The sequence below is a fragment of the Miniopterus schreibersii genome (assembly GCF_964146895.1).
Source record: "Miniopterus schreibersii genome assembly, chromosome: 20".
Lineage (NCBI taxonomy): Eukaryota > Metazoa > Chordata > Mammalia > Chiroptera > Miniopteridae > Miniopterus > Miniopterus schreibersii.
Window position 1 is genome coordinate 16,558,279 of NC_138122.1, and position 24,802 is coordinate 16,583,080.

At 45.6% G+C, this 24,802-nt stretch overlaps 1 protein-coding gene across 2 annotated transcripts in view; it reads left to right on the plus strand.

Annotated features, from left to right (window-relative positions):
- Positions 1–2,399: 2,399 nt before the first annotated feature.
- AP1B1 (adaptor related protein complex 1 subunit beta 1) overlaps positions 2,400–24,802 on the plus strand; it is a 45,923-nt gene continuing 23,520 nt past the window's right edge. Inside the window, exons 1-5 of one of the 2 annotated variants that reach the window (XM_081122746.1) lie at positions 2,400–2,541; positions 18,148–18,210; positions 21,180–21,285; positions 22,613–22,748; positions 23,514–23,759. In XM_081122746.1, the coding sequence (XP_080978872.1) occupies positions 18,174–18,210; positions 21,180–21,285; positions 22,613–22,748; positions 23,514–23,759 (525 nt within the window). In that variant the 5' untranslated portion in view covers positions 2,400–2,541; positions 18,148–18,173. The remainder of the gene's footprint in view (positions 2,542–18,147; positions 18,211–21,179; positions 21,286–22,612; positions 22,749–23,513; positions 23,760–24,802) is intronic. The other variant, XM_081122747.1, reaches the window with a different exon arrangement.

Consider the following 24,802-nt stretch of genomic DNA (forward strand, 5'->3'; position numbering starts at 1 on the left):
CACTGCTGTATCGCCGATATGGCTGGCTCAGGTAGGAGTGACAAATATATTTTAGGTGAATGAGTAGGACTCCTGAGATCGTATATCCCGGGGCTTGGGACCAATCCATCAGCTCTGCCACTCAGACAGACACTGTTTGACTTAAGCTCATGGAGTTGCAGTTTGCCCCGACCCAGGTAAAATGCGGATGATGTGAGGAATAAATGAGACCCTCTGCACACTGCCTAGGTGCTCCATAAATATTCACTGTTGTTCTGCAGTTTCAGTCCAGGCCACTGGTCCAGGCCTCTCCTGGTCCCTTCAACCCTGGGAGCTTTCATTCCTTCTCTGGAGTCCCATATCCTCAGTGCATCCCCTGCCAGAGCACCAATCACATTTATGCCTGCTGCTCTGTCACCCTCCTCGAACAAACCATAGGTTCAGCAAGGACAGGGCCTCTGCCTCATCCAATACCCACCCAGGACCTGGTTCAGAGAAGAGGCTTGGAAAATGCTTTCTGAAGGACCCAGACGCCTGGCTCATTTGCCTTCCTGCCTCTGCACTGTTGTCCTTGGATTAGCTTTCATCTCAGCCCATACAACTCTGTGCTCATTGGGCAAGGCCTAACACGAATGCCACCTTCCCCAGGATGTCCTTCCTGAGCAAACTGACACTGTGACTTCCGTCTTCTTGGAAATCTTAAAACTCTGAGTTCTTCAACCGGCTTGGCACTTTCAGGTTTATTGATTTGTTTCGTTGGATAATTCTTCTCTTTCCATGTTACATTTCCAATGAAATGATCTTTTCCAGTGAGGCTGATAGTATTTGCCAACAGTTATCATTAGAGAAAAGTAGTTGCTCTAGACAGCTGTGTATAGCTCGTGGAACATGGTACATACTTATAAAATTATTTTGTTTCCTGCCTACTTCAGAAAAGGATTTTAAAATGGAATGAGGTCTGTACATTTAGCTAATGGTATTGTACCAATGCTAATTTCCCAGTTTTGAGTTATACTACTAATATATAAAATATCACCGTTAAGGGAAGCTGGGTGAAGGGTACATGGGACCCTTTTTATTATTATTATATTATTTATTATTTTTGTATTATTTTTGCAATTTCCTGTAAGTCTTTAACTATTTAAAATAAAAAAATTTATAAAAGAACTCAAGGCTGATTAAACATATAAAACTATATTAAATATTAAAACAATATCTAGATTAGATTGGACACACAGACTTGGCTGTACAAGCTTATTTTCTTAGTTTTATAATATTAAAAGATTGATAACAACCTAAGTGTACAACTGTAGGAGACTGTTTTTGAGAACACTGATACCACCTCTACAGTGGAATACAATACAGGTATTGGAAAGCACCACGTAGAAATGTACTTATTGTTCTGGGAAAGTTTTTACCAATATTTAAGTGAGTTAAAAATATCAAATGATATATCAGGTCTAGAAGGAAATTCACCAGAATATTAAAAGTGATTGTCTCAGGACTAATGAATTGCCGATGATTTTTAAATCTTTTTTGCTTACTAGTGTATTTCCATTTCTCTACAATGCAAACATTATTTGCCCAGTGAACTATTTTTAAATAGTAGCAATGAAACAATGTTTTAAAGGGGATGATCAGAAATTATCTATAAAGAGAAAGTTAATAGTACCAATCATGCCTGGTGTGGTTCAGTGGTTAGAGCATCAGCATGCACACCCAAGGGTCCAGTGTTGCGGGTGCACTCCCCACCTCGGGTCGGGTGCAAGCAGGAGGCAACCAGTCCATGTGTCTCTCTCACATCGATGTTTCTCTCTCGCCCCCCCCCCCCCCCCCCCCCGCCCTCTCTGAAAAGCAATGGAAAAAATATCCGCAGGTGAGGATTAACAAAGCAAACAAAAAATAGTAGCAGTCAGGAGTGAGGTGGCAATAGGAATTGAGGTCCTGGCAGACCCAATAAAAGGGGAAATAAGACGTTATGAAGTTCTCCTCGGATGGCAGTTCCTTGGAGGGTCCGACGCTGAATTCCCAAAGAGCTGCGCTGAAAGGCAGCAAGCACTAGGCTAGACTTGCAGCTCGGCTTTTGACTCTTCAATTCATAACGTAAGTGATCTTGAGAAAACCCAGCCCCTCTCAGAGCCTCGGTTTTTCCGTCTGTAACACAGAAGGAAGAGATGGACCTCAAAGTCTCTACGACTTTTTCCATCCACGTTAAATTTCTTAGCGGTTAGCTGGCTGATTTTTCTAAAAATCAAGGGGACGCAGCGGCGAAACAGCGCTGCGGCTAAGAAGGGGTTAATTCCTATTGGCCCCGCCCCCTCCTGGCCCCGCCCCTCCGACCTCAGCGCTCGCTCCGTTTGCACCTTTGACACCGCCCCCAGGCCGTGCGTCCACCGGAAGTACCCACGCGCAAGCAGTTCACTTCCGCCCGGCAGGTGACAGCCGCGGGGCTCGGAGCTGCGGGCTGCACTGTCGCACCGGGAGAGCGGGAGGACGAGGCCGCGGACATTTTGCTGCCCAGCTGAGCCGCGCCGTGGTGCCGGGAGCCGTTCGGACCTGCGGGTGAGGAAGCAGGGAGTCTGGAGAGGCAGGAGAAGACGTGGGGCAGGGAGTCGGGGGTCTGAGGTGAGGGGTTTGTGGGGTCAAAGGTCATGGAGGGGACGGGGAGCCAGAGCTCCGAGAGTGGCTTCCGGGGCCCGGACGGGGCTGGACTGCAGGTTCATTCATTCACGCCCACTTGGCCGCGGACCTGCGCCTCAGCCGCCCCAGTTCCACAGCTCCTCCTGAGGCGTCCTCCAGGACAGACTCCTAGACTTTGGCCCAAGGAGCTTGCGCTTGGCCAGAGGGGAAACTCCTCTTCGCGTCCTAGTTTCCGCCTTCACACTAACTCCTGTGGCCATCCTGAGGCCTCCTGGTCGTTCAGGGCTTTATTTCTTTGCCAAGGATCGAAAAGAAAAAAGAAGAAATTCAAGAAACAGCCGCCTGCTCAGGGGTATACGTGGATTTGGTCTGTCTTTGGTGCCTCAGGACCAAGTTAACTGGGGACACCTGTAATAATGCTAAAAATACTGATGCAAATGCTCAGTACCGGTTATTGGGCCCCTACTGTGTACCAGGCACAGTGCTAAGCACTTTACTTACAATGCTGCATTGAAACTCCACAACAACCCTGTGAGATAGCTACTGTTGTTATCCCCATTTTATCAACCAGTAAACTGAGGCACAGAAAGGTTAAATCACACATGTAAGGTCAATCAGGTAGACAGAATCGGGGTTCCTACCCAGGCTGCCCAGGCTTTTCTGGGACCTGCGAAGTGCAGAGACAAAACAGAAGCTGGAGCAAGGTTGGGGTGTAGGTGCTATTTAATATCTTTAGCTGCCATTATATTTATTTGCAACTAGGTAAAGATGTAGCCTTACTGCTTCCCATCTAATCTTCACAAGAGGGATTTGATTCACTTTCTTTAGGATGAAACAGTTTTGCAGGCTATCCCTAAAAGTGATTACCTTTCAGGGCAAGAGTGGAAGTTTTTCTTGACTCTTGGGAAGTGTGAGACACACAACAGGCTATCCATGAAGCTAATTTAAGAATATTCATAACCTTTCTTGAGAGTGTTTGAGTTGCATTTCTTTTGGAATAAAGAGGAACCACATGACCTCTGAGAAAAGCACAGGCCCCATGACTTCTTGGCTGGGGAGATCACATCTTGCCTGGGGGGTGGTAACAGCGTTTGATGGCCAGAGAACTAGACTCTGGGAGTCTGAGCCTCATTCCTTTGCAGACATTCACTTGCTCCAGTTCTACCTCAGTTTCCCTGACAGCACGAGGAAGACCTGCTGCTGCCTTCTTACCTACTTGGATGTTATAAGACTTAATGAACCCGGGAAAGTTTCCACAAGCTTCTGAAGAAAGCTGTGATATAAATATTACTGTACTACATTTTAAAAAAAACTCTACGATCTGTTCTCCTAGTTCCACTGAATTCACAGAAACTTAATATTGTCACTTTATCCCCATCCTTCCAAGAGAGGATTCGAGATGAAGTGACTTGTCACAGATGGTAGGAACATGAGCAGAGTTCAGAGCATCTGGCTCCCTGTACTGAGTTGAGCCCATCAGGCTCCTCTGACCTCTTACAAACTGTCATAAAGAGTAGCTTCACTAGTTCTGAAAGAATCATACCTTAGAGGTTATGTAGAGATTATCTGTTGAGAGTGGGTTGAGCAGAGGCTTCACCCTGAGTGGCTTGAAGGGCTCAGAGGTATAATGGAAAAAGCACTCCTGACTCCCCGTCAGTCAGCCCTGGGTCTCAACTCCAGCTCAGCAGCTTCCCGGTAGTGTAACCTGGATAACTTACTTAGGCTGGGCCTCCTTTACCTCAGCTCTAAAATAATATTCGCCACCACCTTTCTTCGTCTGCCCCCAGCACTGGTGTGTGTTGGGTTAGATGAGGAAATTTGTGCAGAGCCTGTTATTGTTGTAGTGGGTGCCTGCAGGGGGCCTATGTCTGAGGAAAGCTGTCCCCCCTGGTTTGTGGGGTGTTACTTCCTTCTGCAAACAGACCTTTATATACATAGAATTTCTCCCACCCTCTCGTTTTCACTTCCTAAAAGTGTTTCCGAACAAGTTCAGTTTGTTGGTCCTGCTAGCTTTGAGCTTGGACTTTCATCTTTTTCTAGTCATCTTCTGAAACTGTTGCATGTCTTGACTGCTCACTTTCCCAGAAAACCCTCTGCCAGGCACCAAAGCCTGAGATGCTTTGGCTTGGGTATGGATTTTGCACTTTGGTGTATTTCTAAAAGCTGAGGGGGCATCTGTTACTTGAGGATGTTTCTTTTTCTGAATAGGTCTTTTTGCCTAAGATAGGTCACTGAGAAATTATCACAACCCAAAAATGGTGTTTGTGTTCTTTTTCTCTTCACACAGAGAGGAACAAATAACTCGAGAGAAAATGTCGCTTGAGCAGTTGGGGAATCCTTTTAAAAAAGTCCTGCTTGAATAGCCATCAGTGGCTCCTCATTGCCTTCAAGCTAAAACTTACATTCCTTCGTGTGACATCCAAGGCCTTTTGGGCTCTAACCCCTGCCTGGTTCTTCTGCCTCATCTCTCTACCTCCTCCCAAGCTCTAATTAAACATTTGCTTTTCTGCAAAGCTCCAACTCTGTATCTCTGTTTTGCTGTTCCCACTGCCCGAACGCCATTTCCTGTCACCATCCTCCCTTTGCTGGACCACTACTTGGTGCCTCCCGTCTGATCATTTTCCCCAGACCTTGCAAGCCTGAACTGGATGCCCTTTTTGATGTCCTATAGCACTGATCACAATGGGTTGTCGTTGTCTGTTTACTTGGCTCTCTTCTAAGTAAATGGCTCTTAATTCTTGGAGAGGACTTGTTTTAAGTGTCTGCATCTCTAGCACCTAGTGAAATGTCTGGCACACAGTAGGTGCTCAGTAAGTGTTCAATGAATGAACAGATGAATGGATATTGCATTGAATTGTCAGGATTCCTTGACTCCTAAGGAATTCAGAGCACTTTCCATATCTTCTGTCTGTCCTCATGTCACCAGGGGGATAGGGGAAAATCTGACCAGTGCTGGAATTAACTACTCTCAGACTACTATTGCTACCACCCACCCAGCCATGAGCATGCCTCCAGAGACTTGGGGGCCTCCAGAGACTTGGGGGTTGGAGAGCAGCAGGGAGGTGCCTGCGGTAACCTCTCTCCTTGTGTAGTAGTAATAGTGGCTAACATAGTGGCACTTCTGAGGGCTTTGTATGTATTTACATGTTTTAGGTCACAAACCCCTCAGGTATTTGACATTGTAATTCTCATTTTACAGTTGTATGGTTGTGCCTGTTTTGTTGTAGACCTCTGGAGAGACCCCATCCTACCTGCTGCTGTGGCCACCTTTCCTTTCCCAATCCCTTGTTCTTGGATTATCTCCTGTTAATGGAGTTGAGGAGGAGCTTGGATTTGGTTCTAGACTCCCAAGTCTCATGCTTTTTTGAGTTTTTAGCCTTGGGCTTGACTTCTGACCTTCATTAAGAGGGCCTCCCTGAAGTCGAAAAGCGTCTTCTGTTTATGATAAGAGTATAGCTGGTTGACTCCAGAATACCCAGTGTTCATCATCAGCCAGGATGCCTTAGTCTGATCCCCCAGGTTACCATCTCCTCTGTTGACTTGAGCTGGGAGATGGTAGATTTGGAAGTCAGGACTCAAAACAGGGTCCCTTTTTAACACTGAAAATGTTAGTTACAGCTGAGCTCTGTAGACTTGGGTAGCACATTCTTTTTACAATGCCTTAATTGCTTTGGGGGTCTTAAGCATATTGAGAGCAGAATGACAAAATTTTATTACAGGCAGCTGTTGAGTCTGCCTCTATGGTCTTTATTCTGTGATCTCTAAGGGTTGGGTGGCTGGATATTGAGATACTGAGGACAGAACCTTCATATATCCAGCATTCATTCATCCAGTATTTATTTCATACCCTGCTCTGTTGTCTGGCACTGGACTAAGTGTGAAGGTAGGTAAACAAACCAGACAGTTTCTGTCCTTGACTTGCTTCCTACATTCTAATGGGTGAGAGAGACAAAGGAGAAATAGAAAACAAATGTAATTGGAAAAACTGATAAGCCATGAGGGAAATAGAAGCACAGCCCCCAGCACCTGTTGAAATGTAAGTCAGATCTCAGGACTCCTGCTCAGAACCCTTAGTTGGCTCTCAGCTCACTAAGAAAAAGCCAGAGTCCTTACCTTGACCTGGAAGGCCCCCTCCATTCTCTTCTGACCTCATATCCCCCCCCCCCCCCCGTTGCTCACTCAGCTTGAGCCACATCACCTGCCTGCTGTTCCTCAAACTGGCCAGTTACACTACCACCTTTGCATTACTTCTTATGCCCAGACAATGTCACCCTATTACCTTCTCTAGGAAGCCTTCTGTGGCCACCCTGGTTAAATTTCAACCTCCCCCTCCCCCAAGCTTCCTATCCTCCTTCCCTGCCCTCTCTTTTTTTTCTTTTTTCTTTTTTTTCTCTGCCCTCTCTTTCTTCATAGCATTTATCACTATCTGAGATACTATATATTTTACTTATTTATCTTGCTTGTGGTTCCTATCTGCCATTAGGATGTATACACCCAGAAGTTCCATTCACTGTTGTATCCCCATGATGTAGACCTGTTTATGGCAGCACGTGGGAGGTGGTCAGAAAACATGAATAGCACTACTGGGGAGTGAGGACAGAAAAGTTCCACTTACTGCGTGCAACATGGTATCTTTGAAACTATGTCATCTAAACTGAGATTTGAAGGAGAAGCTGGAGCAGCCACTCTAGAAGCCAGAGAAGATAATCCAGGCAGAGGATCAGCAAGTGCAAAGGCAGTGAAGAGCTTGACAGTTAGATGAACACTGAAGGAGGCCTGTGGACCTAGAGGGTTATAGGCAGAGAGAAGGCTTAGCTGTCCTCACATCATAGCTTGTGTCAGAGCCCCCTCCTCACCCTTCCCTCAGCATTTGTAACCCCACCTCCCACAATTCTGGTCACTCTGTGAGCTGATGCCCGTGGGAGCAAGAGATGGTGGTCTGGCCTCACTGAAGAAAGTGGCCTGAACATTTCTCTCATTGGAGATGTTGCTACCTGATCATCTACCTTTTGCCCTTTTTCTCTCTTATTGTGTATTTACTTACCTTACATTTATTGGCTATAAAATGGCCTATGGGGTTTGGCATTTTCAATTTTGATTTTATCAAAATAGCTTGACTACGAGAGCAGATGTAGCTCTGATCCTGGCTAACCCTGTTCTCTAGCTCAGGCTGGTTTACAAAGCATAAAATTTCCCTGGGAGGAGAGTTGAACACTAGTCATTCAAATATCTATTGAGCACCTACTATTTTTCAAGTACCAATCTAGGAGCTAGGAATACAGTAGTAAACAAAATAAACAAAATCCTTGTCCTCATGGAATTTATATTAGGGAGAAAAAATAGACAATATAAATTTTATTCGATGTTAGTGATACATACTTTGAAGAAAAACAAAAGGGGGAAAGAAGGAGGATGGGGGGGGTGGATTGGTTGGGTGTGAGTACACTTTAAATAAAGTGGTCAGAGAAGGAGTCAGTGAGAAAGTGACATTTGAGCCAAGACTTAAAATGGATGTGGGACTGCCCTGGCCAATGTGCCAAAGTTGGTTTGGCATTGTCCTGTGCACGGAAAGGTTGCTTGTTCGATTCCTGGTCAGGGCACATTCCTGGGTTGTGGCTTGATCTCCACATGCATGCATAAGGGAGCATGCATAAGGCAGCCAATTGATGTTTCACTCTCACATTGATGTTTCACTCTCACATTGATGTTTCTCTCTCTCTCCCTTCCCCTCTCTCTCTAAATATCAATTTAAAAATCTTTAAAAAAATAAAAGGCTTAAAAAAAATAAAATAGGAAGCAAGGATAAGCCATGAGGCTATTTGGAGAAAGAATCTCCCTGGTAAAGTGAAACATGTGCAAAGGCACTGAGGTGGAAACATGTCTGTTTTGTACAAGGGTCAGCAAAGAGGCCCATAAGGCTGGAACCAAGGGAGTGATAGGAAGAGCAGGGGAGAAGACTTCAAAGAGGTAATGATGGGGAGGGTGTGTGGGAGACAGAAGGGGGTGTACATCTCGTACAGGGCCTTATAAGCTATGAGGACATATTAGGGACTTTGGCTTTACTCTGAGTGAGACGGAGAGGATTTTGAGAAGAGGGGTGGCATTGTCTGACTTAGACTATAATAGGATCATTCTGTCTTTCATTGAGGTAGGTTGTAGGGGACAGTGTGCAAGTAGCTTTGTAGCAGTCCCAATGGGAGGTGATAGTGGCCTGGAGCCTGGTGGTAGTGATGGAGCTGGTGAAAGGCCGCTTCATGGATTCTGGATTCATTCAGAAGGTAGACCCAATAGGATTTGCTGGTAGATTAGATATGGGATATAAGGGCGAGGGGGTATGTTGTCAAGGGTGACTGAGGTTTTTAGCCTGAGAACCTGTTAAAAGATGATGTTGGCAGTAACTAGGTAATGAAGACTGCAGGATGAGCCACTTGGGGGTATGGAGGAAGCAAGTCAGTTTTTATCTATCATATTAAGTTTGAGCTATCAACCATATAGACATTCAAGTTCAGACATCAATTAGGCAGTTTAGGTATATGATTTGGGAGTTCAGGGGAGAGGTTGGGGCTGAGGATGTAAAGTTGTGAGTTGTCAGCATTTAGATGATACTTACAGCCTTGACACTGGGTGAGATCACCAAAGAGGTAGAGTAGATGGAGAAGAGGTACCAGGCCAGACCTGTGGAGCACTCCAGTGTTGAAGGAGAGGGAGAGGAGGAAGAACCAAAATAGGAGACTGAGAAGGAGAAGACATTGGGGTAGGAGGTAAAGCAGAGAGCATGGAATCCTGGAGTCCAAAAGAAGAAAGTGTATTGAGGAGGGAGCAATCTGCAGTGTCAAACGCTAGTCAGTGTGAGACTTCCCTTTAGACTGGATCACTGCATCTTCTGCTGGCAAGATCTAACACTCTGGCATCCAAGACCATCTTTGAATTTCATCCTTCCTTGCCTTCAGCCAAGTAGGAGGTCTCGCAGACTCCTAAACATGCATGCTTGTTTTGGCCTTGGATAAGTCACTCCTCTCTGTGTCTCTTAATTTCTCATTTAAAATTACCTTTTAAAGGAATTAAAGGAGGGAATATAGATCACTTAGCACAGAGCCTGCACCCCGGCCAGTGTTGCTAGTGGTTTAGCTATTCTCTATTCGCTCTGTTAGGCTAGCATATTGTGAGTCTTCTCCATGCCAAATCTGACCCATCTTTTCACATTTAGGTAAGTCTTTCATCTAAGAGGGCTTCCATTTATGCTCCACCAGTGTCCAGAACCCTCCTCCTCTGAGCATTGGTGACAGTTATCAGGAAGGCATGAACACTCTGCTCTTCACCTGCAGTCTTTTACCTGGCCTCTGAATCTGTAAGAACTAGGGAGAAAAGACTGTCCTTTGTCTACTGTATGCATACCCCTGTGTGGGGCACAGTCCCAGTCTCAGAGCTGACAGTTCTCCACACTGTTACACATGCTGAATGGATGACTGCTAATCCCTAACAGATATTCAGAAAGTGTTCCCTTTGTATAGGTGGGAAGACTGAGATATTGAGCTTTGTTCTGTAGTCTTTGGCTTCTTTCTCCATGTCTTGATTAATTTAAGTATTGTTCAGAAGAAGCCCCTGTTACCTTGTTTTTTCCAAGTCCAGAGGATCTTTTCTTTTTCTTGACAGCAGATCCTTCCACATATTACTACTTATAGATAGTTGAGAACTGGCACCTGAAATTAGGTTCCAGAGACTCAGTGTTGATGTAGGAACATTTGCATGTGGTATTTGCCTGCCTTAGGTGTCTTTTTCATTTGAGCCTTTAATTGCTAGTGGGTCTTAGGAAATTGATTTTGACCAATCAATTTTCATCCAAATCCCAGGAGGCCCATATCTTAGCAAGCTCATCTAGACAGACTTTCACCAGGCATGTTACCAAACTTGACATTTCTACTGTCCAAACTGGATGAACTGGTTCTAAAATAACCTGTCATTCAACATTTGAGAGATGTGTGGCAACATATTTTACCTACCCTTTAGCCTGGAGTGTGTGTTTTCTGCCAGGGCTTCTTTCAGAGTGGAGAAGTTGCCTCACTTGACAGAATGGGAATGTGGGGCCTCCTTATGGGGCAAGGGTGGAGAGTGTCAGAACTACCATTTTCTAGCTGTGTGACTCCAGAAAGATGCCATGACCTCTCTGGGCTTCAGTTTCCTTATTTGTAAACTTGTGATTTTATCAATACCCTTTACATGGTGTCCAGCTCATACTGCACATCCGTTTGCCATTACTACTGCCACTGCCATCTATGTTCTGAATTTCATGCCAAGTCTGAAGAACAGCTTATTTTCTCATAGCTATTGAGACACTTGAAAGAGTCTGTCTGTCTGGGTTTGGTGACTGCATTTTCTCAGAGAATAGGTCTGAAATCTGGTTTCTCTACTGCTGACTCACCTTTTAATCTTCAAGTTGGCCTTACCTGTTTCCCTGTCTTTAAAGTGAGCTTGTGTACTTACCTGTGAGGATCTTTTTCTTTCTAAAAGGAGACTGTCAGACCAGTGAGGAGTAGCCAGTAGAGTTACAGGGTGGTGAGTAGAATCATTGTCTCTGTTAAACTCTAAGCTGCATAGGGGCTGGGGCACAATCCAGAGCATGCTACAGAGTAGGGGGATATTTGTATTCATGGAATAAAGCAGCCTCGCTCTTGAGACAGAACGGAAATGGCAAAACATGTGGATGATCAAAGTTGTTAGTCTTGTCTGTTCTAAATGAAGAAATGGTGGCACCACCCTAGCCCATTTTATTCATTCTTCCTAGCTTAGTCTTGACTAACATGTACCTTGGAGCAGATTTCTGAATATGTATTCATTAGGCAAGGGTATACAAGTGACAGTTGTCAACACTGAAGTTGGAAGCCACCAACACAGACTTTCAGGGATCACTTTTCCCTGCCTGAATATCCTTGAATTCAGAGATATGTCTTGGCAGGTGGATCAGACCTTGCCAAATATCTCTTTTCCCTTTTACTTTCCTAACACTTCTTCTCTGGCTGATCTCACAATACTAATTGTCTCCTTGTTAATTTACTGCTAATTTACTGAGCATGCAGTGTACTGTGCTAGTGCTGCCAACTTCATGCCTCTCATCCGATTGCAGAGCATGGGCTGCTCTGACATGAATCACTGTCCTGAGACTAGGATAGACCTTACCCTGTCCATTGGCTGGCCTTTTGAAGAATTGCTTGGTTTGTTACTATTTTCCTTCCTACTGAAGACCTAATAAGGTTTGCCACCCCTGGCTGCATTCTGAATTTTTCTCTTTTGTCCTCTTGGAAATGTGTCTTGTCATGCTCTGAGAATAATCATGCTCCATTTCCTCGTTTCGTACCCAGGAAGAACACTCATTGGTGAGGAAATAGGTTTGTCATAGAATGTGAGGTGTGGGAGGGACTTTATCTGTCATTTAATAGACTAGTTTTCAAACTCTGTCCCATGGAACAGTGGGTTGTCTGAAGCCTGGAGGAAAGGGGAGAGTGGAATGAACCTAGCTCCCTCTAGGCCCCCAACCCAAGTCAACCAGAGCAGTCCCACTTTTGTTTCTTAATGAGAATTTATCTTTATTTTTTAAATATATCTTTATTGATTTCAGAGAGAGAAAGGGAGAGGGAGCTAGAAACATCAATGATGAGAGAGAGTGACTGATTGGCTGCCTCCTGCATGCCCCTGACTGGGTACCGAGCCCGCAACCTGGGCATGTGCCCTGACTAGGAATCGAACCGTGATCTCCTGGGTCCTAGGTCAATGCTCAACTGATGAGCCACGCCTGGCTGAGCACCCACTTTTGTTTTTTAAACAGTTTAAAAGCAAGGAGGGGCTTGAAAAACCATTAATCTGGTTGAATTTTTGTTTGGCAGTTGGTAAAAGTAAGGCTCAGAGATGGAGGGATTTGCCCAGGATCACACAGCTGTTAGTAGCAAAGCTAGTTAGCAACCTGGCAGCCATCTTGGCATTGGATCAGCCTTGCCATGTTTGTTGAAAGTTAACTGCAAAACCTTATGTTCCTGGTCTGTCCAGTCATTGTTGTCTGGCACTCATCAGGGAGTCCTCTTGTCTTGATCTATTATGGGCCCTTGGTTTTGCAGCTTCTCTGAGAACCTGTCTTTTCATTCATTTTGTCAGCAAACATTTGGTGAGCTCCTGGAATGTGCCAGGCATAGTGCCAGTCACTGGGTTGACAGCATTAAACAGGACAGATCCAAAATTAGAGTTGTGAGGAAGGCTGTGGAGAAGTCCACAATAATTGAGTCGTGTGTTGGGGAGGCCTCAACCGTCTGGGTCCATAGAAGGCTCCTCTGGGCCTGATACCAGTGTTTGAGCAGAGACTGAAGGATGAGCACAGAGGTAGGAACAGTGCTTTGGATAGATGTACCATTGTTAGGTGATACAGGCACAGGATATGGAATTCCCAAGATATAAAAAGGTGAATGATGAAAGTTCGGTCTCTCATTCATCCCTTGGTAGTCCAGTTTCCTTTCTGGAGGAAACCACTGTTAACATTTCTTATTTACCCTTTCAAGGATAGTCGATGCATGTGTAATCATGGTATTTATATTTTTATTTTTTTAATAGAAATGGTAGTAAACTACATATACTTTTAAATATGTTTTCACTGATTTTAGAGAGAAGAAGGGAGAGGGAGGGAGAGAGAGAAACATCAATGAGAAACATCAATTGGTTGCCTCCTACACACCCCCTACTGGGGATTGAGCCTGCAACCTGGGCAAATGCCCTCACCAGGAATCAAGGATGATGCTCAGCCAACTAAGCCACACCAGCAAGGGCTAGCTGGGGAGATTTTAATGAGTTTTTTCCCCCTTCCCTTTTCTCCTAGGGCCTCATTTTTACATGCTTAGATTGCATTACATCTATGTCCCTGGCCAGTATGTCAGTGATTCTCACCAAGGACTTCTTTTATAACTCTATAAAACATAAGAGAAAATTACTCTATTTTAGGCTTTATTCCTCAGTTCCTGTTTTTAAAACCTAGTGGCAGGAGGAAGCAGGCATGTCAAATGGATTTTTTTTTTAAAGTGAGATTAACAGGAACTGGTCCTGTGATTGTGGCATCAAAGTCATCTTCCAAGGATGGGTGTGGGAAGGTAGACTTAAGGTGAGGACAGCAGCAGTTGCTCCTGAAAGACAAAACCAGTCCTTCCAGGTGTGCTCCACTTTTAACTTGGACTGTGCCATCCTCTTGAGCCATTCTGTGGCCTGTAAATGCCGCAGTTTAGGGGTGTCCCAGCCCAGAATGCTGTCTTAGCAAAAGTGACTCATCACACTGGCCAGAGCAGTTTCCAAACCAAAAATTCCCTCGTTATTGCTTTTTTGAATGCGTCCCAAAGATGGAATCCAAACCCTAAGCTTTTTCTTGCCTTAGTGGGCAGCTTGCTTTCATTGTGGTTCACGTACACAGTCAGATTCATCAAAGAACAAGGTCTTAGCCCCTTTGGCTTCCATTGGTAGGTATGTGATGTATGGTGACAGCTGAGCGAGCAATGCCAGCCCGGTCTTTTCTGTGGCATCTACAAGTCTGAGCTCCTTTAGGATTGAACTGTAGGGTTTTTTCCATTCTTGCAAAGAGAACGCAAAATCTCTTGCACTGACATCCAAGAGGCAACTGCAATGAAAGGACACAAGGAGATAGCCACCCTCGGTAGATCAACAGGGTACAGGTGATCTTTCACAGTGAAATGAGGTTTTGAAATCTGTGCCCTGGGATGGCTTTGCAAAAGCATTTTCACTTCTCCCCACCTCCCCTTCCTCCTCTACTTTAATTTCCTGTATATAAAATAACTTCAGAGGGATACAGTTTCTGCATCACCAGTCCCATCTGGCCTCTGCAGAGAGATATGCGAAATAGATACTGCAGAGAAGTGGCAGCCAGACACTGGGTGGCAGTTTAAGTTTGTGAGTATGTAGTTGCTTAGCACCTATAAAAGGAAGTGTCATCAAAAGCTGTAGGGGTATCAGCTGCTGTGGTGGTTTGACTTGACTGACCCTACAACTCTGTTGCTTTGTTTAATCCCCCAAATTTCCCACCCTTTCCTCCACCTGGGTGGTGGCATACAACACAGATTCGGCACCAGCAGGTTATGTTCTGGAAATTTAGTGCCCCCGAAATATTGTGTTGTGTCTGCAAATCAGAGGAAAGCCCCTGACAGCCTCCTCTACTGGAGAAGGAAGACTTTCTGGGCAGTGCTAAAGTTAGACATCTAAGGTAGTTTTTGCCTTGTTCACTTTGATTTCCTTCTAGATTTAACATTGAAGGGATTTGTATGTTACTTTCTGTGATTCTTTTGGCCTGTGGTTTTTAGCCCTGTTTGCCTTCATTGATCTCTCTTAGACTAAACTTAACCCTGAGAAACAGGATACTCTGCCGGTTATGCTCTCAAGGCTGTGACTTCTGAAGCCATGCAGCCCTTTATTGTGTGATAGATATCCCATTATTTAGTTTACCTGCTCATTCTCAGAGCTCCAAAAAGAATCTCTAGGTTGGTGAGGCTTCTCTGAGAAAGTGGCTTTATGTACGCTCAAAAGAAAATTGTTTTTAATATAAGTAAACTCCCGTGGGAAACAAATGCCAAATAGTTACATAACAGAGCTGTCAGAGAGCAGTTCGAGGCTCCCTGGGATTTTCAGCGCTTCTTTTTCATTTCCTCCAATAACTATCAACTGAAACCCTGGGCCAGGCATGAAGGGGGAGGATGGATGCAGCTGTGGACCAGACCGATGTGGTTCCTCCCTTTGTGAATCTGCCTACACCCCTGACTCCTGCTGCCAGGACTGGCAATTAGAGTCCCTACTGCGGACTAGCATCATCAGATGCAGTGGTCTCTCATGCACTTTCCCACAGAAAAGTACCATCATCCCTTTTCAACCTCGCAAAGCAAAAGGAAAGTGGAATTCTGTCTTTTTCGTTATACCATTTGGCAGCCAAGCCTTTATTCCATTATCATAATGAGATCCACAAAGGACTTAAGGAAGGCCCAAGACAGTACATACTTGTTTTCTGCTGATCACTGAAACAAAATGTATGGGCATTTCATTTGGGGAACAGCCTTGTTGCCATCCTGCCATAGTACAAGCTTAGCCTGGAAAATTACAGCTGGGCTGAAGAGGAGCTATATTAGCTTTGTTTCCCAAGACTTTTGAAATGATCCTTGACCTCTCACATTCATCCGACCAGAAACCATCTCTCTCCCACATAGCAATGAAAAAAGATGTTAATGGGTTACATGTTTGAGACTCTTCCATAGAGGCAACAGAAGGGACAAAATGAGTAAGTTTTCTCCATTCAAATGTCTTTCTGTTGGGTTTTGTGGTTTTCTTACCATGTGAAAGTACATGTGGGACTGGAAGGCTGCACTTGAAAGTCTCATGGTTTTTTGAACTGCATCCTTAGTCACTGTCAGGATTCTGTCCTCCCTGTCAGATGGGAAAGCAGAATTACTTCATCAGTAGAGCACAGGTGCCTGGCCAGTGTGACTCAGTGGTTAGTGTTGGACTGCGCACCAAAGGGTCTCAGGTTCTATTCCCATTCAAGGGCATGTACCTAGGTTGCAGGTTTGATCCCCTGCCTGGTCGGAGCGTGTGTAGGAGGCAACCAATCGATGTGTCTTACATCGATGTTTTTCTCTCTCTACCCCCCTCCCCCCCGCCTTCCTAAAAATCAATGGGAAAAAATACCCATGGGTGAGGATTAACAGCAACAGCAACAAAAAAATAGAGCACAGGTGCTGAGCTCAGGTGGACCTAAAATGGTCTCTTTTTCTAGCCACTTACAAGCCATGTGACCTTGGGCAAATTACTTAACATCTGTTAAAATATGGTTAAAATCAGTTACCTTTTTGGTAGGGTGAAATGAAATAATGTGTGTAAAAGCTCCCGGCTCTAATAGGATCTCAATTAATGATAGCTTCTTTTTTTTTTTTTTTTTTTTAACATATCTGTTGATTTCAGAGAGAGGAGGGAGAGGAATAGAGAGATAGAAACATCAATGATTAGAGAGTCATTGATCAGCTGCCTCCTGCACACCCCCTACTGGGAATCAAGCCCAGAGCCTGGGCAGGTACCCTGACTAGGAATTGAACCTCGATCTCCTGAATCATATGTTGATGCTCAATGGCTGAGCCAAGCTGGCTGGGCAATGATAGCTTCTTAATAAATGTTAGAATAATCCCAGAATCCCTCTGCTATGTATCCAGGGCACTTGGCTCCTTTTTTTTTTTTTTTTCTCTCGACAGGTTTATCCTGGCCCCACCCTGGGCTGCCACTTTTTAAAAAATATGTTGTTAATGATTTTTAGAGAGGGGAGAGAAAGAAAGAGAAACATTGATTGCCTGCCTCCTGCATGGCCTCTACTGGGCATCAAGTCTGCAACCCGGGCATGTGCCCTGACTGGGAATCGGACCAGCGACCTCTCAGTGCATGGGACAACACTCAACCAACTGAGCCACACTGGCCAGGGTGGGCTGTAGCTTCTTTTATCTTTCAGCTGTTGACCAAGAGGAACTAGTGAGGTTAGGTGCTCAGTAAATGTTTGTTGAATAAACAAGAGGGCCTGGGTACTTTCTTTGTTCTTTTGCGTTAGAGCAGCACTTAACACTGTTTTACACTAGGAGATATCCTGAGAGATGCATTGAGAAAACTGGCCATTCCTCATTGGGAGTGCTATAGAGCCTGCAGTGTATAGATTCCAGTCCTCTTTACAGACGAATACTGCATATCTCTGTTAGAGAAACTTGGAAAAGTTGGGGAGAGAATAAATCTCTGTAGCTTTTTAAACTTGGCATTTTCCAAGCTAATTTGACTTTATGGGGCAATGATAGTACTTCTATGAGACTGTGGTGAGGCTTTAATGAGTTAACATGTGTGAAGAACAGTGCTGGGCAGAGTGAGCACCACGAAGGGATTGCTATAACCATGATCGTTAGGTGCTTTTTAATCTGCGGACTCTTTCAGAGTATGTTGCCAATCCCTAATTAGTGGACATTTAAGTTATTTCCAGTGGTTCATTGGTATGGACAGTGCTGCAGTAAAAACCCGTATATCTTGTGCAGATTTTTCTATGGGAGAGATTCCTAGAAGTAGAATTGGGTCAAAGGATATGCACATTCAAACATTTGTTAGATCCTTCAGAATTACCCTCCAGAATATGATCAGCCCATTATATAATAGTTCATTTGCCCAGTAAAGAGATAAGAAGCTATCTTTGAGGGGTGTAGGAAGATAGAAGATATAGGGGGATAAATGATGATGGAAGAAGAATTGACTTGGGGTGGTGAACACACAATACAATATACAGATAATGTATTATAGTATTGTATACCTGAAACCTATATAATTTTATTAACCAGTGTCACCCCAATAGTTCAATTTAAAAAAAAGAAGCTATCTTCCTATAACACATGTGTGCTGGATCCTTTTCTCCTCCTCCTCCTGTGCTCTGTAACTGAAAATGGAGTGGAACACAGTGGAAAGTCACCCCTCTCTTCTGTCTTGCAGAGTCTGGCCACCGATAAGGGACCAAAATGACTGACTCAAAATATTTCACCACAACCAAGAAAGGTACAGTTTATTTCATTGTGGGGTCTTGACCTATTTTTTCCCTGTCCAGCCCTTCTGCTTGCTCCCTGCAGGGGTGGGGCATAGTGGTAGGGGTTGTGGAGGCCTGGAATCAAGTGGTGGGAATTATCCAGAGCATCTTTTAACCCTGTGGATCCAGAAAATTGAACTATTGATGGTGTAAGAAATTGATTACTTCTTTTAGAATTCAGGAAGGGAAGAACATTAGCTCCAAGTATAGAGGGAAAAAGCCCTCTTTTGTTCCCTATGGCTTAAAATTGTTAAGTATGATTTTTTGTTTTGTTTTTCTTGGAAGAAAGAAGGCACACAATGCTATCAGCAGTCCCACAGCAATATGTGTGCCTGGTCCTTATCCTTGGACACATGTTTTATGTGGTTGAATTCAGAGTTTATATCCTGTTTTTCATTTGACATTATCGTAAACGTTTCCCCACAGTTCTGACGGCTCAGGCCAAGTCTATTGAGTTCCTGCACCGAAATTTGCTAAACTCGTCTTACATTGTTGCATATTGTGGTTGTTTCTGCTTTTTGGGAAATGGAGGTTGTGTAGCCGCTGACAAATATGCTTTGACCCTGTAAGCATTTACTGACTGGCCCTTCCTTCCTCCTTCCTTCCTTCCTTCCAAGTAAGATTGATACATGACTGTTCACCAGATGAAAAGTGTCTGTTGTTGGATCAGCTGAACCAGGACCTAAAGTCTGCCCCTCCTCAGGCATTTCATTTATTGATCCAGCCAGTTTTTATTGAACACTTTCCATGTGTAGTAAAGGAGACAGGCAGCCTCTAAACTGGCTTTGCTTGTGGTTGAGTAGAGAAGACAGTTTATTAAGCAGCAGTTACTCTAAAGGGCTGGTGGGTGCTATGATAAGGCAAGTGTTAGAGGCTGTGGGAGGGTCTTGGGTAGACCTAGCTTGATAAAGAGGGTGTGGGGGAGGGGAGGGGAGCTCAGTAAGTGCCCTGCCCATGGTACAATCAGGGAAAGGAAAGCAGTTGGGCACAAGTTACTGAAGAGTGTGATGGGAGGTTGGAAAGGTATGCAGGGCCTGATTTTCTTTTGATGACAATGTCTGTGCCTAGATCCATATTTGACATCAGTGATGGTTTTAAGCAAGGGAAGTTCCAAGGCAGAAACTAATAAAGGATTGAAGGGGGTAAAGCTTGGCAGAGTCAGGGAAACCAGTACCACAGCTCTGATGAGAGATGGAGATGATGGTGCCTGAGCTAGGTGGGTGGCAGTACAGTAGAGAGAATCAGATACCTCATATGTGATTGAGGAGGTAGACTTGGTCACTGAGGAAGGAGATATTCAGGTGCAGGTACATCCCAAGTTTGTCTCATCAGCCTTCTTGGGGCCAAGGTGACTCAGGCCTGGATCCATCAATTTACAGCCAGTTATACTGTAACCGGCCAAAGGTTTCAAGCAAAGCAGGGGCAGCCCTGCAGCAGGGCCCCCAGGGTCAAAGTCATCATGGTCTGTTGGAATCCACAGCTGGAAGTCTGAGGCCCCACAGTCTCTTGGAGGAGAAGGGTATGGGTTCCTTCAGCCCTACAGAGCCATGAATTTGAACTGCAAGGTGTGCAGATTCCTCCTGGCTTTGTTGAGCAATATCCTCAGCGTGGCCTTGGCCTGTGCTGTGCTGTTTGTTCTTAATTAACCTTGTTTGTGAGCACATTGTTCACTCGTGATAAAAACCTGCTACGTTTTCTTTTCCTCGCTGTAAATCCATCTAGAGCTTCCTCAGCGCTTACATTCCACATGATAGTCTGCTTCACCCCCACCCCAAGTAACTTGAGAGGGAAGCCTGGGACTCTTATTTCTTCAGAAGAGATAGCCAAGACAGAGGGTCACGTGGTAAATTAATCATAATAGTGGCCACCCTTAATGCAGGCCACTGAGTGCCATGCACTGAAGTGAGTGGTTCACATCTGAGTGTTAAATGAGAGAATTCAGTGCCCTGGTCAAAGTAGAGAATACGGACAAGAAAACAGGTCCAGAGAAGCAAAGGGAATGTCCTGGGTCAGTCCAAGCATATGAGCTATGGAGCTAGCAGAGCTGGTTTTGAATCTTGGCTGTACCTCTTATTAGCTGTGTGTCCTTGGACAAGTTACTGAACTTCTTACAGCCTCTCTTTGCTCATCCGTGAAATGGGGGAAATGCAGAGTTGTGAGGATGAAATGAGAAAAAGTGTGGGAAGAAGTTAGTGTGGCAGGCTTAGAGAAAGGCTCAGGAAATGCTGGTGGCTGCTATTTTGAGGGCTGAAGGCCTGTCACTCCAAAGTCTGCCCTCTTAACCTTTTACTAGGGTTATTGGGGTCCTGATTATCTCTCCATGGCAGGGCCCCTAACAACCCTACTTCCTCATTTGCTTTTTCCAGATCATCAAGTTCTTAATAGTTTATTGCATGTTAGAGCCCTCGTGGGGCAACTGAATTCCCATTTTCAGAGCTGAGTAACCACTTGTGGCTCAGGAAGTGAAACCCTGAGTGAGCTATTTTAACTGGAGGTTCTAGGAAAACAGAAAAGCCAAGTGTGGGAATCGAGCAAATCCTACCCTCTCCCCTCAAACCTTAAGTCCCCAGATTCCATTGCATGCTGCCTTGAGGGCTCTGGGTAGGGTGGCTAAGGAGGACTTTGCTGCCCTCTGTATGTTTTTAGCCATCTGGCTGAGCAGGACCTGCCTTCATGCTTTTTGTCTTTCTCAGAACCCTTGTAGCTTCCACGGTTCCTCTCTCCTCAATCCACTGTGACGTCTAAGCTTTCATCTTTAATATCTCTCCTAACAGTTGCTTCTCTCTGCTGCCTGTCCCACCCGAGGCCAGGGGCCTGAAACTGTCCTCAGCTGGCAGCATGCAGCATCTTACCCTCCTCCCTCCCACTCTTAGAAGTCGGGGACTGGGAATCACCCTCCGGCAGGTGGGAATGGATCACTCATGTGCACCTCCTTTTTCAGGGGAGATCTTTGAGCTGAAGGCAGAGCTCAACAGTGACAAAAAGGAGAAGAAGAAGGAGGCGGTGAAGAAAGTGATTGCGTCCATGACAGTGGGCAAAGACGTCAGGTGTGTGGGTGTAGGCTGGGTGTCAACTGGGTCCCCTCAGATCCCTCCTTTTGGATATTTCTAGGGATCCACGCCTCCCCTCATCTGCTCCCTTCATCAACCTTCCCAAAGAGAAGGCTTTATTTGCAGAGGGGTCCCCAGCTCAAATGTTGACGGGGTCAGGCAGTAAGGGAGTGAGTGAAGGGGACTAGGATGAAAGGGCAGTAAGCGATAACGTGGATGTGGCGCATGCCCTGTCAGACACTCCGGAGGATTGCTGCCAGCTGAGGAAAAGGAACTCAGTGTGGCCAGGTCCTCTGGTTTTTCAAAGGAATGGAAAGTTGGGTTTTTCATTTTAAATCTCCCTGCTTTAGATTATCAGGTGATAATAAATGAAATGAGCACTGCCCACATAAAACACACCTGCAGATTAAACTTGTTGAATTTGGCTCCAGTTTGCAGCCTCTGGTTTGCATCAGATCGCCTGAGCAGATCATGGGACTGTGGGTACCATGTTGGGAGGGGTTCACCCAGAATAAGAGCAGTCCTAAGCATGGGCTTTGGAGTCGGATCTGGTTCCTCAGGCAGGTTATTTGACTTTTATGAGCCTCATATTGTCTTCTGTAAAATGGAGATAATCCCCTGGCTTCTCAGGGCTGTTAAATGAGATCAAGTACACATGTAAGGACCTTAGTGCCAAGCCTTTGCATATAGAGCACGCTCTGTGAATGCTGGGCTAGTTTTTAGTGGGCACCTGCGCTGGCCCCTTGTGAAAACAGCATGGCCCATCCCTGCTTCCCTACAACCCTCCAGAACCAGCAGCCCAATATAAGGGACCATGTTCAGTGTGAGGGGAAGGAAAAACAATCATTTTCATTTATTTAGCACCTCCCAGATGTCAAGGACCAGATACCTTAAGTATGTTGTCTTCTTTAATTATCACAAGGGCCCTGTGAAATGGGGTTTTGTTGCACCTTTCTTGCAAGTGAGGAAACAGACTCAGGGTGGGCAGGGATGAAGGAATTTTCCCAACTTTGGACAGCTAACAAGAAACAGAGCTGGGTTTTAACAGGGTCTGATGGACTCCAGAGCTCAACTTTGAACCCTGGGAAAAGAAGAGAGAACTTTTATTGCTTTTAAAATCATCCTTTGGAATTCCCTTTCTACCAATAGATGGTCATGGTAATAGCATAGTTGATGTTCTCGCTTTTACTAGGAGGTCCTGTTACCTTTCTCTTTCCCTCCTATTCACTGTCTCCCTGTATCCCCCTCCCCCATTATCTGCCTGAAAAATCTTCCTCTTCCTTTGTTCGGCCTTCCCCACACTGGTGCCATTTTGACCTTCTAGTGCCCTCTTCCCTGATGTGGTAAACTGTATGCAGACAGACAACCTAGAGCTGAAGAAGCTGGTGTACCTGTACTTGATGAACTATGCCAAGAGTCAGCCTGACATGGCCATCATGGCTGTCAACACCTTTGTGAAGGTGAGTAGGAGCTTAGTGAGAGGGAGCAGTATGGGTGCTCACTGCTCCGTCTCCCCTTGATCTCCTGAGAAGAAACACTCGGGCTCCTTTCAAGTCAGCCTCCTCTGACTCCTAGACTGAGGGCTTCATCTTCCAGCAGAGGGCTCCCGCTCTCCAGCAAGTCAGATGGTACAGACCCGGCTAACTCATTCCATGTGAAGTTGCACAAGGCCTGTTGATACCTGAGTGCCACTGGGTGAACCGTTGCCTCCATCCTTTACCAGGGCAGGATTCAGCAAGTGTCTGAGAGCTTCTGTGTTTCCCTTCTAGACTTTGCTCCTTTCTGCATTTTCTGTCCTCCAAATTGAGGAGCAAGCGGCACTTGAACTGTTAACTCTGTGCACCTTTAGAACCTTAGCTCCCCTATCCCCATTGATGCCCAGATATGGGCAAATGAGGGGTTCTGTGGCCCAGTGGAAAGACTGAAGGTTGTAGTGCTAGATGGATGTGGGTTTGAATCACAGCTCCCCTCTGTGACAGGGTGAGGCTCGAAACCTTCCTGAGAGCCTCAGCTCCCTCACCTGCAAAACAGGAAGAGTATTGTATGGCTGCTGTGAGGATCAGAGGTGACAAAGCACAAAGACCCAGCACAGCATCTGGCACATGCTGGGTGCCCGTACACAGCACTTTTGATGCTGTTGACTGCAGTTGATGGGAGATCCCACAGCAGCCATCTGGTGTTGCTCAGCCCACTTCCGCCCCTGGCCAATGGCTGGTTCCCCTCAGGACTGTGAGGACCCCAACCCCCTGATCCGGGCCCTGGCTGTGCGGACCATGGGCTGCATCCGTGTTGACAAGATCACAGAGTACCTGTGCGAGCCACTCCGGAAGTGCCTGAAGGATGAGGACCCATATGTTCGCAAGACGGCGGCTGTGTGTGTGGCCAAGCTTCACGATATCAATGCTCAGCTTGTAGAGGACCAGGGCTTCTTAGACACACTTAAAGACCTCATCTCTGACTCTAACCCCATGGTAAGCTGCTGCTACCCACTGTGCCACCTCTACCACCTCCTGGGTTGCTTGGGAAGACCTTGGCTTGACCCTCTGCCAGACAGTCCCCAGTTCCTGGAAGTCAGAGCCTTGCTGGGTGGGGTAATTGTTTTTGTGCCTGCAGTGGTTTAACCACCACCTTTGGAGTGAACTAGACCTGGATTCCTTTCTTTGCACCCTCTCTGACAAGCTGTGTGACTTTGGACATGCTACCTAACCTTCCAGAGCCCTCTTTTCTTCATCAGTAAGATGGATCTAATTCTGCATAGTTGTCAGGAGTGCTGTGAGGCTTAAGCTTTAAAGGTAATGTGTCTGATAGCCTGGCACATAGTGGGCATGCAACCAAGACTAGTGCCCTCCTTCCAGTCACTATCATTGTTACTATCTTCTCAGCAAGACCATTGGTGAGCTCTTATGTGAGGTACTTTTCCCTTTTCCCACATGGAAGTAGCATAGCCTGGATGGTAGGCACCAGGGTGTAGCTGGGAGTGGAACTCGTCTCTCACACATGGAGGTGGCAGCATTTTAGAGGGCAGTTCACAGGCCCTGTTTGATATGAAATGCACACACCTCTCAGCCCAGCCAGCCCACTCTGTGGGTGCTGAGTGGCAGTCCGGGGATGACCATTGGAGTACTTTGTCATAGGGGAAAGTTGAAAACCATGCAGAATACACACAAAAAAACAGCTGCTCTGGTGAAAATGGGTTGAGGGTCCAGAGCTTCACCTGGCAGTCCTCTCTGTACTCTAGCCCCCATGTGTTCCCAGCAGCCCCAGGGGCTCTGCAGGGATCTTCTAGCTCAGAGAAGCACTGTTGACAATCCCTAGAAGTGAGCTGTTTTAGCTGGTAGATAGGGGCTGTGTGTTAGGTAGCTGGGAATGCTTTCTATGGCCAGGCACCAGGAGCTAGATCTTTCTTTTGTTTGCCCTCTTCTTTCTCTTTAATGGCAAGTACACTTATTTTAGTTTCAATTTACAGAGGAGTCAATAGGGTGAGTGCTTAGAGTGGGTCTCTGTGCTCCAGATC